Raw genomic sequence first — 17,598 nt, 5'->3', positions numbered from 1 at the left:
TCATAAAGTCAAGGTTACAATGCATAGGGGCTGCAAATGAAAATAAGCTAGGTAGCTCAAATCTGGTGAACCAATTGTTTTGCATGGTCCCTGACAAATATATCAGTAAGATAAATAGCCAATCAATAGAGCGATCAGAATATGCATCTCTATAATAAACTCATATCTGGCAGATATTTTATTGTGTGATATGCCATCTGGTAATTGTGGTGGGATTATTGAACAGTTAATTACTAGAATATCAGAGTTCCATGTTTCCATTTGTTTATTGTAACACTGAGTCATTGGTCAAGAACAGAGCCAGAGACTTGCTACCATTTGCAGACTGAATGTGATCAAATGATATAGTCAGTGATCATCATTGATAAGTATTGGTCCATCATATACAAGTGTCAATATTACATCAAAGTGAAAATATAAAATGAAGAACCTGATCAGCTGAACATGCCATAACAATACAGTATTTTAAAATTGTGAAGTGTGGTCCTCTTTGTTTTTGTCAGAAGATATTCCAATTTAAAAGTATAATTTTTGCCCATAGGCTTTGTAATCAGTTGTCTCTCCTTGGAACTTCTTTATCCCATCATGTCGTTGAGGTTTGTTCGACATCTTCTCTGATTTCATTTTCACCTTCTCTATACTTTTATGTTTGTGTTTTATACCAATAACAGGAAATTAGATTATCCATTAACGTGCAGCGAGGGTGGGGTATACAATCTCTTGAGTTGAGTGATTGAGTTATTGTCCCACCATGAGTCCTAGCTATCTGCAGAGATGCTAGCCACAACGTCCAATTCATTGATAGGAGGGTATGTTTAGTAGTCCATGATTCGTCGAATAGAACCCACTCTGGCACTCCTGCCGCCCCATTCGCTGAATCTCCTGTAATACCCAGGCTTTATAAGGTACATCCTTCCCCTGTAGTTTGGGTGCTCGTAGAACAGCCAGTTTCCTCCTTTCACATTGCAAGAGAAAATGTCATTGATGTGGAAACGATCCATGACGCTGGGACAGTCATCCATCAGATCCATTATCTGGCCACCATACTCTATTCTCTCAAAGAGACGCATGTTGTAGGATCCAGGCACCTGTTATTGATTTGAGAAGGTGAAAAAAACATTATAATTGTGCCATCTTAGAACTTCTATCTTTATCTGATAATCAGAGGAGCATTACAAATCATTATGGTTACACACGCCCACCCCTACACACACACACACCTGCACCAACTTGTTACAAATGTATTACGTGACTTTTAATCACAAGATTAAAACCCTTCAAGAATTTAGCAATGATATCTCAGGAGCATGTTTATGTAGAATTCCACATTTTATCATTTGCATAATTTATGCCCCAAATTAGAATGCTCCAAGTTTACTTTTTGAGAGTGAAATATATATAGATTCCACTATATATACATCTGAACATACTTTAATAGCGAATGTACTATTTGTACTATGTGAAAGTGAAATAAACATAGAATACAAATAAATGTTTTGCTTTTATTTCAGGAAACGGTTAACTGGAGCAATATACTGTATATTCATGAACTTTTGATAAACTGTTTATGAATACACATTTATTAACTTAATTTTTGTAATGGCAGTCATACAAACAGAGAGCTCACCGAGGAGAGGATGTGGCATGAGTTGATGTTGTCATTTGTGCCCATCCAACGATTGTAGTCAGGATACTCTCCTCGACACAGGTAGTACTGGTGGCCAGTGTAGTTGGGCTTCTCATAGATCATGAAGCATCCACATGTCACCTTGATGGAGTTACACCGGCTGAGAAGGCCGAGCATGTCTGTGCAGTCACCATTGCATTCAAAGTGACGGCCACCATAGTCCTTGTCTTCGTAGAAGATGATCTGGGCATAAAGTTTATATCATGTGAAGATTGATCAAGGATTAATACAAAGATTAATTGATCAAGGATAAGCTTAATCCTTTCGATTCTAATCAATGGTGGTACAAGAATACCAGAACACAAAAACACCCACATGAATTCAATGGGAATGCCTGATTGATATTGATATTGCCATCAACACCCTTTTTACTATTCCCTCATAGCTGTTTCGAAGGTTTACCTTCCCCATGGTAGCTGGGCTTGTTGTGCCTTGTCGGTGTGGTCTGCCCAGCCCTTTGAAGACTCCACCTGTCACATATATAGTGAACATGAATTGCAGACTCTGCATGTGCCATTCATATTGTAATACCCAGTGGTCTTTTGCACATAGTGCCATTGTGTCGTCCTGAAGAGGTCAAAGGGGAGGAGAAAAGGTTGGGAACACGTTTTCCCAAATGGACAGGTTATGGTAGCATTTGGCTATAACCAAGAGATCATGTAGCTTTATTTTGTATGTACTCAAATATGGCAATGCATGACAAGGTATCCATTGGTTGGTTTGGTAATCGTAGCTCCTGCAGTGTTTCTTTCTTTTAGATTTCGTGCCAGCCATTAGTTATAATTATTTTAAGTTATTCACTCTTTATGAAATATACATTTCTCTATTAAATATATTATGTTAATCAATGCATTTTWGTGAATATTTCATGAATACACATTTTGTAATCACAACCATTACACTAAGTAAACCCGGGGTATAGACACCTCTTTGTCAAAATGTTTTAATGATAGACTAGAGAGGTTAATCCTATAGTAAATATCCCATACATCTTACCATGATATAACGAGACAATAATACAATAAGTGGGATTCACACAAGGAAAGATTTGTCTGTTTTGTCTTTTTCACCTTTTTTTATGTTTCTGCTTTTCTTCCAATTGAAATGTGATGTGCTTTCCAATGTCTCCACTCTACATAACTATACTTTCATGAATGGCTTGAACTGAACTATTTGGGATGGGTGGAATCTATCACACATATTTTTTTCAGTATATAGTATATGACAGTATAGATTTTTTTCAGGATATAGTATTTGACAGTTTAGATTTTTTTCAGTATATAGTATATGACAGAATAGATTTTTTCAGTATATAGTATATGACAGTATAGATTTTTTTCAGTATATAGTATATGACAGTATAGGTTATTTCAGTATATAGTATATGACAGTATATGTCACGTTCCTGACCTGTTTTCCTTGTTTTTGTATGTGTTTAGTTGGTCAGGGCGTGAGTTGGGGTGGGCATTCTATGTTATGTGTTTCTATGTTGGGTTAAATGTGTTGCCTGATATGGTTCTCAATTAGAGGCAGGTGTTTGACGTTTCCTCTGATTGAGAACCATATTAAGGTAGGCTGTTCTCACTGTTTGTTTGTGGGTGATTGTTCCTGTGTCTGTGTCTGTTGCACCACACGGGACTGTTTCGTTTTCGTTCGTTTGGTTAGTCTGTTCCTGTTCGTGCGTTCTTCGTGTTTTATTGTAAGTTCTCATGTTCAGGTCTGTCTACGTTGTTTTGTAGTTATTCAAGTGTATTTCGTGTCAGTGTTCGTCTTGTTTAATAAATTCATTATGTATTCAACCGCTGCGTTTTGGTCCGATCCCTACACGGAGGAGAGAAACCGTTACAGTATAGGTTTTTTCAGTATAGGTAATCAAAAAAAAATAATGTATTTGTATGTATGTTATTATCTGTACTTGGTATTATTTTGCCACCCTCAGTATAGAAATAGGACTACAGTGGGAGATCCTATTTTAAATGCAGTTACAAAAATCGCAAATTGTCTGTCTATGTAGCTTGGCACTTAAAACATATTATTTAATGTTGTATTTTCTTAAATTAAATGTAATTATTAAATATTTTATACATTAAATATGAAGACTAAAGAATGATGTTGAAATTGAAATACAAGTGATGTATGTTTACAAATGCATGTCTCAAAATATAAACTTGATGTGAGTGACATTCGTATGTTATTTGAAAAGTATTTAAATGATTGTTTCAGTTATATAGGATAGTATGCTTCCAATCAAATCCTTCACCCGATCCTTACTATCTATATATACCTCTGATTTCTTTGTTCGATTCAGTTATTTGTAAGAAATTGTTCTTATACGTACTATTCTCCAACATAATATGTTCTCCAGTAGCATGACAACACAACTCGCTACTAGGTAGTATGTAATCAGACATATGAGATAGACAAGATAGTTCTGGCCCTTCAAATATTTAGCTCTATAGGCTTCACATATCTGCACCCTTGGTCTCCAGTGGAAGCAGGGAGGTCCTGACGTCTATGAGGCCCAGTAGAGATAGCCACATAGTACCTTGTTACATTAGAAAGGGCTTTTTGAATGCATTTACCTGTGGATGTGTAACTCTGCGCAGCAGCCATAAATGCACAATATCGAGTATAGTATGGTAATTCCATTAAGGAGGATAAACTTTTCACTTGAATGGCCTTTGTGTTTTTAAGCCATCTCAGAGTATAATTTTCTCATAAATCACTGGCCTTTAGACCGCTTTGAGCACTGAAACTTGTTTGCTTGGTTAACACTAAACAGTAATGAGGGTAGAGCATGAATGATCAAGTACAGTATAATAGAGATCACGCTTTGACTCCTGTTTGATCAATACCAATACTGCAATAGCTTTATTGATCCCTCTAAGCAGAGCGAGGATGTCGGGTATCGTGGTGCCACCCCTGCTGCTAACATCCACACTGGAGAGCAGGCCTGCAATGCTCAGAGAGCAAGAACAAAACTGAAAACACTTGAGCACTGACACCATTTTATTCAGTGTGTGAAACAAGGCATAAAGTAGACATTTTACAAGGACCCTTCCTTCTTTAGAGGTCCATAATGCGCCTGATTGAGCCGATCTTGGAGCTCATGCCTCCCCAGTCGTTGTATCTACGGTACTGGCCGGGCCTCAGGTAGTAGTGGCGTCCTCTATAGTTGGCCTGGTCGTACATTAGCCAGTGGCCGTCCATCACGTTGCAGGAGTTGAAGTCGGACATACGGAAACGGTCCATACAGTTGGGGCAGTCGTCATCCAGCTCCATCATCTGGCCTCCCATGTCAGAGCGGTCGTACAGCCTCATCCTGAAGTTACCACGGTGCTGGAGGGGACAGAAAAGAAAACAGGGTTATATTCCATGATCATCTGTGTTCTAAATATAACTTTTCTTTATTGTTAATTAACACGTCAATACAAAAACGACTATTTAGATGCTCACAGAAAGGCTAGCAATCTAACTGATTTAAGGAATTGAAGATTGATTATGTAATTGTTTGATGATTAACCACTAAGGATAACATGATACACCCCCCATAGATGGTTTGGTGATATACTATGATCAAAACCTAGATTATGTGTAAGTACTCTCAAATACACAGTGATACAGTAAGTAGATCATATATGTTTGAGAAATAATGGTATGGGACAGTTCCCTTACCATGGGGATCATGCGGCAGGACTTGACACACTCGTTCATTCCCATCATGCGCATGTAGTCGGAGTACTCTCCCTTCCTCAGGAAATGCTGGTGTCCCATGAAGTTGGGGCGCTCGTAGATCATGAACATACCGCTCACCACCCTGATGGATTGGCAGCGGTTGAACATGGAGTGAAGATCAGCGCAGTCACTCATGCACTCATGGTGACGGCCACCAAAGTTCTTGTCCTCGTAGAAGATGATCTGATGGAAGAACAAGGATAATTTTTGAAGTAGCGTTAATAAGAAAATCTATGGAAAAACAACAAAGTAAAGATGTGATATGGGCAGCCTACAGATATACTGTATGATGAAATGAGTCTAAATAACAACATATGTGTGCTTGTATATTTAGTTTCTGCAAATGTAAAATGGCCTAAAATACAAACCTTTCCCATCATATTTGCGTCTGGTTGGTGAGCTGCTCGTTCTGCTTGCTGTGCTGGTGGCCAATGAGGTAGTTATCTTTATATACATTCCACTAGGAGGAAAGGTAACACTGCATGTGTTGTTATTCAAATCAGTCATGCCAGCATGTCAGCACAAACACAACATACAGGAGTTTTGCTACTCTTGTCCAACCATGGTGATGGCTGTGTTCACATCCTAGCGTCCAGAAAAAGCCACACACATCATTGACAGGCAGGCACTGGAAAGATCAATGAGCTGATGCCAGTCAGAGAAAGTATCACAATTGCTAAACCAGACTCAAGTTAGCAAGCAATTTAATGAAATTAAGTAATTTGCCGTCATATTTAATTTGATATTGTGTACTCAAATCATCACAAATGTATGCATTTCAATCACTTGAGGTTGATGGACTAAGTGTTGATATGTATTATAGCTATACTTTGTTGGTATAGTCAAAATACTTCATAACGATCTTATAAAACTATTTGATCTGTGATTGTGCATGTTTAGTTGGATGGTATGTTGATTGATAGATCTGATAGCCATTTACTGTATATGATGAGTATACAGCTCTCTTTACAGGAAGATATCAAACACGTGTTGCTATGATATGTGTTACATATACATAGTAAGATCCTTTCAAAACAATAAAAACTCACACGAAATTCCATGCTTTTGTGTGTGGCCCATTTTTCCAATTGGGAGCTTTGCCAACGTGGTATGTTTTTAACAGTGTAATCCTGTGTTGCCCTGTGTGGCACTATCTATGGCATAGAAACCTGGGTGAACACATCTATAGGAAAGAGGCAGCCAATAGCACCCAGACCTCGCCCGCCCGCCATCCATCCATCCATCCACCCTTCTCTCTAAAGCTGTGCGGGAGAGTGCTATGTCACTGTCTTCAGAGGAGTATGCAGACTTGATATCAGAATGGGCTTTATTCTATTGTACATGTCAGATTTGCATATTTTGTATATGCCATTAGCAAATCAATTGTTTTCCTCTTACTTTGATCTGAGAGAGAGCACACAACTTAAGGCTATAGCATACTCCTGAACCAATGATTCAAATATACACTAGATCACAAATAGGGGCGCTGTGTTGAAGCCACAGTGCCTCCATCTTGGCACTCCCCCAACGCTGTAAGTACACGATTTCCATATAAACTGCGTCCATATCAAACTGGTTCCCTTACTACTGGCCTATCACCAAACTGCATTTACAGTATGTGTTGCAGTGAATTGGTTTCAACTTCACCCAAACTGTTTAGGTAGCCTATTGAAAAAAGTATCACAAGAAACATTCACAATAGATTAATTTATTCAGACTCATTCAGAGTTACCTTTGTAACTTATTAATGACCAAAGATCTATTTCAAATTCATAAAATATTTCGACACAGTCCTGTGTGTTAGAATAGGCATACTCTTCTATTGACAAGCCAGTGCCACCTAGAGACGAGCTGCGTTTAGGGAGGCAGAGAAGGTGTTCTTATCTAAAACTCGGTGATCCTACGGAAGGAGCCAGTGGTGGCGCATGTGGCGCCCCAGTCACTAAACTTCCTGTACTCTCCAGGCCTCATGAAGTACTGGCGGCCGCGGTAGTTGGGGTGTTCGTAGAGGGTCCAGTAGCCCTCCAGAACATTACAGGAGTAGACGTCACGGCTGCGGAAGCGTTCCTGGACAGACTCACAGTCCTCAGCGAACTCCATCGTCTGGCCCTGGAAGTTGGGGCGTTCATAGATGCGCATGCGGTATGGGCCTCCGCTAGTCTGCAGGAAGGGAGATAGGAATCAGGGTGTTCAGGACATTCTAGATTCTTGCTGTATTGTGATACTGTGTTGCTCCATGTCATTCAATATAATAACCGTCATGTCCTACCAAGGAGATTCACCCACTCAATCAGGTTCTCATCACAGAACCTAGGAATTTGCTGTTTTTTTGTAAAGAAGAAACCCAAATGTGTTGCATTATCAACCTGCCCTCAGAATGGATTTGAACATTCATAACCGCACATCAATCAGAAGGTAAACCCATTCACTCCATAGGTAAAATATTCTACATTCAAAACTTTGTCATCGTTTGATTGATGTCTGAAGWATTCCTGAATGGAGTAGCAGCCTGGCAGGGTATCCAGGTAACACGGCAACACCTCAAAGACAATTAGGTTGCTCACATAGGAGAAGGTACGGCAGGAGCGGATGCTGTCATTGTATCCCATCCAGTGCTGGTACTCTGGGTACTCCCCTCTGGTCAGCACGTACTGATAGCCTGTGTAGTTGGGACGCTCGTACAGCACCCAGCAGCCGCTATCTACCTTGATGGAGTTRCAGCGGCTGAAATGGGGGTGCATGTCAGCGCAGTCTGCATCGCACTCATAAGAGCGCCCCTGGAAGTTGCTGTCCTCGTAGAAAGTTATCTGTAGTCAAAATGGGAGGCAGGAGAGCACACAACTTAAGACCGTAGTATACACCTGAACCAATTGTTTATATATTCACTAGATGACTGATAGGGGACGCTGTGTTGAAGCCACAGTGCCTCCATCTTGGCACTCCCCCACCATTGTAAAAAATCTATGGAAGCTATAGAATGCATTTATTGTCTACATTTGTTTTTGCCACAATTATTCCATTACAGACACCTTAATGCATACTTTTAAATTATATTATGTGAGCTAAACATAAAAATAAAAGTATATATTTTTTAGATTACTAATGTTACTGTCCACACTACAACAAAAAATACTTAAATACGTGTAATTTTGTCCTTGAAACATTTAATTGAAATACTGTGGAATTCCATTCATTCCTATGGTGGACTGCTCTCCTGGGGAGTGCCAATATGGTCAACAGGTGGCTTCAAACCCTCTCATTGGCCAATATGTAGAATCAGCAATCCAGGGTTTATATACTTCATGGTCCTGAACCCCACAATGGACTCAACTGTCATATGTTGTTAAATGCATGCATATTATTTGTGTCATTTAAACTGTCTAATCAACATCACCAATTTCAACACAATGCCAATGTTTCCTCATGTAATCAAAGTCTAGGTAATGACAATAAATGTGTGGCCTTACTGTCCTGTTCAGAGACAGTTAGACCCAGGGGCGCCATGCCGTAAATCCTGAGAATTTTGAATGAATGATTCATTATATGTAAAAAAGATAAAAATATATATATATATCACGTCTATTTTTATGCATATCTAAGCATACCTCTTGAGCTGTCTGCATCGTCCTGACTGGTGGTTATTTTGTTTAAAGAAACTAAATATTCCTCTCTGCTCAAATCTGGGTAARARATTGAAAGTAATGTGAGTATTATTTAGTACATTTAGTTATTGGTTGCTTTTCTAAAGTATACCAACCTTGCCAGCAGGCATACCAGCTAAGATAGTTAATCAACCTAGCTACTCTAACTTGATTGATAGCCTGAAATGATTTCAGGGGTAGCTAGTTGTGAGGTTGGGAACCTATCTGGGCAAGCTAAAGCCAACTTGATACAATTGCTATGTGGCTAGTAGTAGCCTATTACAGAGAAAGAACTAGCAAACAAATAAAGTGCAGGCCTAATTGTTTTTAGCAGGACAAATCTGAGGGTGCACGTGCCCCCTATGGGCATGACGCCTTACTTTGACCTAATGTAGTTCTGCTATGATGCATGTTTAGGCTGTGGGTTAAGTTGCAATCGGTTAGCAGAGGACTGGGAGGAAGTCTACACTGGTTCGGCCCACTATCTTACAATGCAATATAGAGACAGATAGTGAAAGTGTCCCCTCCTCCCAAGGTCTTACCTTACTCATCCTGGTAAATCTCCCTGGAGCCCGTTCTCTACAGGAGTGATGGTCTGGCTCACCAGGCCCAGGGACCACTATATAAACCTCAATCGACAGATAGGCTGATCCCACTTTATTTGTTATTTTAATGACCAGGGATTTGGTGGCCTGGCTGCGCTGCCAAAAGTCTTGATCCTGGGCATACAGTAGATTTAAAAGCCCTGATTCATCAGTGCTAAAAGTCCTAGCGGGCACATTACTGACCAGATCTGACACTCACTTTTTTTTCTCTATGTCCAATCAGACTGTAAACATTTATCCACTGATCCGCCAAAACAGGATTAATGTTTACCACACAGAATGTTCAAAGTCATCACAAAGGCAAAGCAACCAAGTGTCTGTCTAATGATCTGGTGACAGAGAGGGTGAGATATGGGTTCATGTAGTCAGGGGTTAAAGTGGGGGATCTCAACCTACCTCCGGCTCAACCCTAATTTCATTTCCACAAACCGGCTCCATCCTAACCTCGTCCTCAACCCTTACCCTAGCTTCAAGGCCACACCACATCTCAACCTTAATTCTCGCCAATGCCATAAACTCAAACTCTTATCCATAACGCCTATTACAAGCATAATGATCACACCTCAGCTTAACTCTAACCCTAGCCATAATTTCAAGCCTAACCCTAATTTAATGTCCACATCCCGGCTCCTGTTCCACCATCCCATACTTCCATATTCACATGGGGCCCGATTCAGAATTAGGAAAATGTACACCTTTCTTAGGCGCTTCTTAGTAGATGGTATTCAGACTTACCTTATGCAGGTGCTTAATGGGCTTTGCAGGCGTGATTCACCTACACGCACTGAATAATGGCTTGTTCACGTCATGTCGGAAACTCGGGACATCACAGTTAAAATTAACATTAGTTATTTGCGTAGAGCTTCCCATTGGTTGATTCTGGTACCTCCCAAGTGGGAAACTCGAGATCCAACTCTTCCAACTAGGTTAGCAAGTCAGAAATGTCAGTTTCCGACATGATATGAACGCAGCATTAATTTTATTCAACTGCTGAAAACCCTCCCAACTGCTGGACAACAGATTTTCTCGTGGCGATTTCATTCAATAGGGTTTTCAGTAGATTTATCTACTGGCGTACCTTTAATTAGAATTCTCTCGACAGACTCACTAGAATATCTGAATATTAGGGATCAATTAAAGAAAGCCATGTAAATATTAGTCTCCTTTTCATCACCAACTGGTAGATTAAAAAAATATTATGATCTTGCATAGTATTTAGGGTAGGAAAGTATTTATGAATAATAATAAAAACTGCTTTGGAGAGCCTTCACGCACTAAATGTATAGTGGTTTGATTCATCCTGAAAGTGACCATATTCAATTGTTCAAGCCATTAAATATTGAAAAGGTGAGAAAAGTGTACAATTGGTGTTGAACAGTAGTCTATATAGTAGTCTAAAAATCTACCCTAATGATCCTCACTAATCATGGAACTGTGATGACAACSGTCCAGTCGTCGTGAATCGTGCTCCAGGCACAAGGTTTAAACTGCTACTTATGATCTGCGTTCCATAAGGCTACATGTCCCGAATTATTGCACAACTTGTAATACGTTAGCCTAATATGATCCACTATTCCTAGCGATCCACAGGAACAACCACATAAACACGACAGAAGAAAGGTAAACCAAAGATGTAATGGAATGATGCAAAATGTAAGGAAAACACTAAGGTGACAGGTATAAATGTATGTGGGTATTACTGACGGTGGCTACCAGATAGTGGCTAATATTTTACATTATATAAATTGTTTAAAAAATACAGTTTAAAGTCCGGGCATATAATTAAAACATTCTACAAATCATAAATCAACTCGATAGGTTTGGCGATATACTGTCATTTGATTGCGTCTCCAAATGTCATCCCTGCAAATTATAAGGCCATATGACTGGTTTCACATGTCTCCAGCGATCACAAAGTAAAATATAGTAGATCTAAAACAATTGTTATTTACAATCCTCTTATCCAAACGGTTTACTAATTTACCTAGCTTTTATCAATAGCTCTTATCAAAGTGTAAATTATCGTGCATGGATAATTATGTTATTTCTATCGGAAAAAGTAGATGTTGTTCCACTTGGAACCGACAGATTGCTCACGTGTAAAGGAATTGGAATTATGAGGGAATTAAGTCAAAGTCAGAATACAGTGTATATGTTGACAACTTCCTTTCTTTGATCTCCACCCCAAAAGAATAGCGGGTGATTGGCATGCTATTCTCAAGGTCAGAATATGCATAGAGAAAAAAATATGCAGAWAAAGGGAATTACGTTCCATTTAGGCGTGCTTAACTCGGGTCAGAATTCCCCCCATAATTAGCACTTAAACACTACATGCCTGATTGTCACATAACTGATATACATATGTATTTTTTTWATTTAACCTTTATTTAACTAGGCAACTTTGTTACAGACAGTGGATGGTTTATTGTACAGTAAAGTGTGTACAGTAATGTATATGATGTAGTCAAACATTTGTATTCCTTATAGATGGACATGGTCTGAGCTACAACCAAATATAGACGAAACCCCTAGTGATATGATAACACACTGGAGGATTGATACTTACTATTGGCCAGGGTTCCTTGAATGTGAAGGCCCAGTAGTAGCAGGCTCATAACAGGGACATCACAAATTTCACCCACAGTGTAATAACACAGGAATAACCCTGTAATAACCATGTAATAACAATATAATAATGGTGTAGTAACACAGAAGAGGAGAGGACTTTCCTTAATCCTGTAGAGATTATTGTGATACTTCATAATGCTCTGTTTGTTCCTTCAAGGACTCACCACTGTCCTGTGTAGGGGACAAAAAACATGAACAGTAAAAGAGGAGGTCTAGGTAAAAACACAAGAACGCAGTAGAGTCCATTCCAACAGTATTTTTCAACTTTATAACAAGGTTGGGATGTTTGTTGAAATAATGATCAAATTCGCAACTACTTTAAATGTAAAGTCTACACTCCCCTACATATTTATTTGGAAAGTGAAGCTAAAACTTTTAATTTGKCTCTATACTCCAGCATTTTGGATTTGAGATCAAATGTTTCATATGAGGCGACAGTAGTTTCATACTGTTTTACCGTTTAGAAATGAAAGCACTTTGTGTATCTAGTCCCCACATTTAAAGGTGTCATAAGTATTTGGACAAATTCACTTATAGTGTATTACATTTAGTCAAAAGTTTAGTATTTGGTCCCATATTCCTAGCACACAATGACTACATCAAGCTTGTGACTACAGTACAAACTTGTTGGATGCATTTGCAGTTTGTTTTGGTTGTGTTTTGGATTTTGTTGTGCTCAATAGAAATGAATGGTAAATTATGTATTGTGTCATTTTGGAGTCACTTTTATTATAATTAAGCAATAAGGCACGAGGGGGTGTGGTATATGGCCAATATACCACGGCTAAGGGCTGTTCTTAGGCACAATGCAACAAACCCCCGAGGTGCCTTATTGCTATTATAAACTGGTTACCAACGTAATTAGAGGAGTAAAATTAAAGGTTGTGTCATACCCGTGGTATTCGGTCTGTTATAAACTGGGTGGTTAGAGCCCTGAATGCTGATTGGCTGACAGACGTGGTATATCAGACTGTAAACCATTTGTAAGACAAAACATTTATTTTTACTGGTCAAATTACGTTGGTTACCAGTTTATAATAGCAATAAGGCACCTCAGGGGTTTTTGGTATATGGCCAATATACCACGGCTAAGGGCTGTGTCCAGGCACTCTGCGATGCGTCATGCATAAGTACAGCCCTTAGCCGTGGTGCATTGGCCATATACCACACCCCCTCGTGCCTTATTGCTTAAATATACCATGGCTGTCAGCCAATGAGCATTTAGGGCTCAAACCACTCAGTTGATAAATAACAATAGAATATGTTTCTGAACACTTCTACATTAATGTGGATGCTACCATGATTACGAATAATCATGAATGAATCATGAATAATGATGAGTGAGAAAGTTACAGATGCATAAATATCATACCCCAAGAACAAACTTCCCTGTTATTGGTAATGGTGAGAGGTTAGCATGATTTATTGGATTTTCCATGTAGTCGATATTAAAAGCCACTCCATTTMATTTAACAGGCTTTTAAAATTCAATATTGGTGCACAATTTCTATTTAAAATATCAAAGGGAGACAAAAAGTACTCTTCGTGAAATGACCCTGCTCGGAATATGTGACCAAAAAACTAAACTTTTGACTGAATGTAATAYACTATAAGTTAATGTGTCCAAATACTTATGACACCTTCAAATGTGGGGACTAGATACATAAAGTGCATACATTTCTAAACATTAAAACAGATATGTATGAAGAACCAAATAAAAAAATGTAGCTTCACTGTCCAAATACATAGGGGAGTGTATGTCTATGATTGCCACTCACACAGAGGAAGGAGTTAGATGTGGATGAGGAGGACTGCACCAAGGCCCTCGGTCCATCAGGGGCAGCACCTCGTTTACCCTGCACAGACAGCCATCGCTTCAAATTCTGGGCTGAAGGAAAATAATCAGAGAGAAGGTCGAGCCAATACTGGTCAGGGTTCTTACATAACTTGTTCTATAGACTACCGTAAACACAAGTGAGGAAAGGCAAGTCACATGTGAGCAAGGTAGRGGGAGACTGGCATAGTTGATGCGTTTAACGAATGGTAGTGTAGGATAAACATACACACACACTGACATACTGTGCTTTCTGGAGTGGTCCACGGCCTTGAATGAGCCCAGCATGGCAAACGGGTGATAGGACAAGGTGAAGGGATGAACAATGGCGCTCTGTAGAGACAGTCATCAGATACATTTTTCTATTTTTGTTTTAAGACCTTCTAATGAATGTCTTATAATGCAGTGGTACATATAGGCCTACAGAATATGTATACAGAGCAGCACTGCATTATACCACTGCAAATGATCATTATAGACCAGATAACACTACACTAAGGCTGATGGCCTACTTACTTAGTATTCACTGAGGTGTTTTTAATGTTTTGTACACTCAGTGTATGTTATATATGATATCCCATAATACTGCCTTCCCACACAGACAAGTCTAGGCTGTAGGATTAGGCTATACTAACACTGGGGATAGAGAAATGTGCAGTATTCTAAACTCAGTCTACCTTGGAGTGCTGGTGGGGATAAGCGGCAGATGGTTTGGTGGTGTAGAGGGCAAGAATGTCTTTTACAGGCAAGCTATTCTGGAGCAGAGAGGACAACAGAACAGAGGTTAGAGCAGAGGGGAATATAGTTAATAACACAAATCACAATAATCATAAAAGGACCACATGGTCAACCCAGGGAAAGATCATGAACTAGGCAATGCTACCCAGCTTGAAATATACTGTATCAGCTGATTTAGAGATTAAACGGGAACTTAAGCTCAACAAATTTGTAACATATTGTACGAATTGCAAGCGTAACATACTGGATCATACGAAATAGATGACGTAGTACACAATTTTCGGAGACCCGTTTTGGCTCGTGAGYACTACTTTCAAAACTACTGGTGGAAATTATACAAAACCTTTATAACGTATCTTAAGTAAAAGTTTAGCAACAGAGGAGCATGGCTTTGGAGACTGGTGATTMATTGTGTAGTAACAAGGGAGGTTATCTTAAGGGTCATTGACACTTTGGACTGAGCCGTGGTAGTAGACTCCCAACTCTGCCAAACGCTTCTAGATTACAAGGGTTACTAAGGGTCAGTAAGACTACAGACTGAGCCGTGCTAGACTCACAACCCCTGGCATACTGTATGCCTAAATACCCAGACTACTCACCAGGATCATCCCAGCGAAGGAAGAAAGGATCATGGCTTCTCTCTCCAGGTGGTTGGGGTACTGGTCATTATAACCTGGGCTGCCCACTCCACTACAGGGTACAAAGTCAATCAATCCAATTTTATTTATAAAAATCCTTTTTATACCATCAGTTGTCATAAAGGGATTTCCAGTAACCTGGCTTAGAGCTAAAGCCAATGCATTAGATAAGGAAGTTAGCAGAGGTCTTCATGTCGCAGATAAGGTTACTCGGGAGGACACAATCAAGTGGTATTGTGTTTGGAAGTCAATGTTTCAATGTACTTACACGATGTCTCTGTCCATCACATCATGTCGCTCCTCTTTCTCTAGCCACCAAAGGGCAACACTTATGGCCAAGTCATAATGGGCCTGGATGGAAGTACAGACACATTAAGTACAGGGTTTGTATAAATGTTGAAATAATCATAAAAACAGTCAACCGTTTAACTGTATATAACATCCCACATTAACCCCTGGTGGAGGATGGTGCACTCCAGAACAATGTGTGTTGAGATTCCTACCAGGTCATCCAGCATGCTAGTGGATCCTTTCCCCTTGGGGTCAAAGCCATTCTCTCTCAGTTTCTGACCAATGTAATCTCCCCTGTTCARAACACAAAACCCTTTCAAGCGCCTGAAGAAATAGAATGGCATTTCATCAAAATGTCCTCTTCCCACACACCATTCCTCTAAATCTATAATTTTATCATCCACAGAAAGCAACTCACAGAAGGGTTTCAATGTCTCTTCTCAGTCGCCTTGTCTCCATTTCTCTGAGATAGCACTACTCATGCAGAGGGATAACTCCTTGGTGGTCCTGTAGCCTACACAAAACTAGGTTTGCAAATATAACGTCAAAGTACTTGACAATGACCCTAGGAGTTGGCATGGCAGMACAAACAGATATTGGACCAGGGTAAGAAATAGGGGGAAGGGAAGTTACATTGTAGATAAAGGATGGAGATTGAAAGAAATATACTATGATACTGCATGTCTGTTTGCGTATCCACTGCGGACCTCAGCTGGGGATCATATACAAGCTGGGGATCATATATAAGACATAGTGCAGACTGCAGGGTAGTCTTGAACCTGGCAACTCTCTGGCCTTACACAGGGTCCAGGAAATGTGATACAAGCCATTAAACTCACATCCAGCAGAACACAAATGTTTTTACTAAACCCTTAATCACTGACGATTATTGTGCAGCCTAAAGCAAGGTGATTAGAAGTAGGCCTAGACTTTGTCTGACAAAGATTTGGCCTCACAACCTTTTCCYACAACTAGTCTCCAAAATGAGATGTTGACCTAAATATGTCACTGTTGATTTACATAACATTTTATGTAGCATGTGCCTGGTAAAATGGGTGCTTATTCAAATCTGAGTTACATGATCAAATTGGCAATCTAAATCCATATAACATTACAGTTGGTCATATTTTTAATACAGAGACACACATTCATGGTGTAAAGCAATCTGTACTTACCACACGATGCAGAATTATCAGCAATAGTTACACCCAAAAACTGCAGTACTACTCCAAATGTCAGCGTAGCACGAAATCACAAATGTGTTTCATGTAAATAAACCAACCAAAAAGACACACTGCAAACGGTAGCCGTTTCAGGGGACACCTGCTTGTGGAAAGGCTGTGTACAGTAGAGACCGAGGGGAGCAGAAAGACAACCACAGCCTCCTAAGTGAACAGCCTACTCTGAATAATTCACACAGGGCCTCCAGTCAATCACTCAAACAATACAGGTCCAGATTATTTTAGAAACATAAGGAGGTGCGTTGGTCGGCACTTAACCATGATGTGATCCAGCCATAGATTAGCTAGATGTTGAACACCCTTACGCAATAGCTAGTTGCCCCAAAGGGTATAATTAAAGTTGTTTTGTAACATGCTCCGTCTAATCATATTGCAACAACTTTAAATAACCATTAGAGGCAACTAGCTATTGCGTAAGGGTGTTCAACTTACCCTTAGGTGACTGACTGCACCATCCAGATAATGTATGGCTGTATTACATATCTGTTACTGTCACAAAACAAAAAATGTGGTATTTCTTACAGGCTTATTCAATTATTTATTCCTTCATGACTAATAAA

The 17,598-nt window shown here is 39.5% G+C and overlaps 3 protein-coding genes across 4 annotated transcripts; all 3 read right to left on the bottom strand.

Moving 5' to 3' along the window:
* Window positions 1-247: 247 nt before the first annotated feature.
* LOC111976959 (gamma-crystallin M2) lies at window positions 248-2,171 on the bottom strand. The gene is made up of 3 exons (XM_024006157.2): window positions 2,090-2,171; window positions 1,628-1,870; window positions 248-1,088 (listed from the first exon to the last, which is right to left on the bottom strand). Exons 1-3 carry the CDS (start codon window positions 2,096-2,098, stop codon window positions 816-818), a joined length of 525 nt encoding a protein of 174 aa, XP_023861925.1. The 5' UTR covers window positions 2,099-2,171; the 3' UTR covers window positions 248-815.
* A 2,507-nt stretch (window positions 2,172-4,678) lies between these two features.
* LOC111976938 (uncharacterized) lies at window positions 4,679-9,687 on the bottom strand. The gene is made up of 6 exons (XM_024006120.2): window positions 9,606-9,687; window positions 7,987-8,229; window positions 7,309-7,582; window positions 5,791-5,843; window positions 5,363-5,605; window positions 4,679-5,026 (listed from the first exon to the last, which is right to left on the bottom strand). The coding sequence occupies exons 1-6, from the start codon at window positions 9,612-9,614 to the stop codon at window positions 4,754-4,756; spliced, it is 1,095 nt and encodes a 364-aa protein (XP_023861888.2). The 5' UTR covers window positions 9,615-9,687; the 3' UTR covers window positions 4,679-4,753.
* A 2,356-nt stretch (window positions 9,688-12,043) lies between these two features.
* LOC111976928 (uncharacterized protein C2orf80) lies at window positions 12,044-17,535 on the bottom strand. Of its 2 annotated transcripts, XM_070447900.1 has the most exons (8): window positions 16,216-17,535; window positions 16,010-16,091; window positions 15,775-15,857; window positions 15,468-15,558; window positions 14,808-14,885; window positions 14,376-14,463; window positions 14,075-14,184; window positions 12,044-12,467 (listed from the first exon to the last, which is right to left on the bottom strand). In XM_070447900.1, exons 1-8 carry the CDS (start codon window positions 16,254-16,256, stop codon window positions 12,414-12,416), a joined length of 627 nt encoding a protein of 208 aa, XP_070304001.1. In that variant the 5' UTR covers window positions 16,257-17,535; the 3' UTR covers window positions 12,044-12,413. The 2 variants fall into 2 exon arrangements, with proteins under 2 accessions (XP_070304001.1, XP_023861866.1); XM_024006098.2 differs by having other exon boundaries at window positions 16,010-17,535.
* Between the last annotated feature and the right edge of the window lie 63 nt (window positions 17,536-17,598).

The sequence above is a fragment of the Salvelinus sp. IW2-2015 genome, linkage group LG2 (genome assembly GCF_002910315.2).
Source record: "Salvelinus sp. IW2-2015 linkage group LG2, ASM291031v2, whole genome shotgun sequence".
NCBI lineage: Eukaryota > Metazoa > Chordata > Actinopteri > Salmoniformes > Salmonidae > Salvelinus > Salvelinus sp. IW2-2015.
Note: the sequence above shows the minus strand (reverse complement) of the source record. Positions and strands in the feature narration are given on the sequence as shown.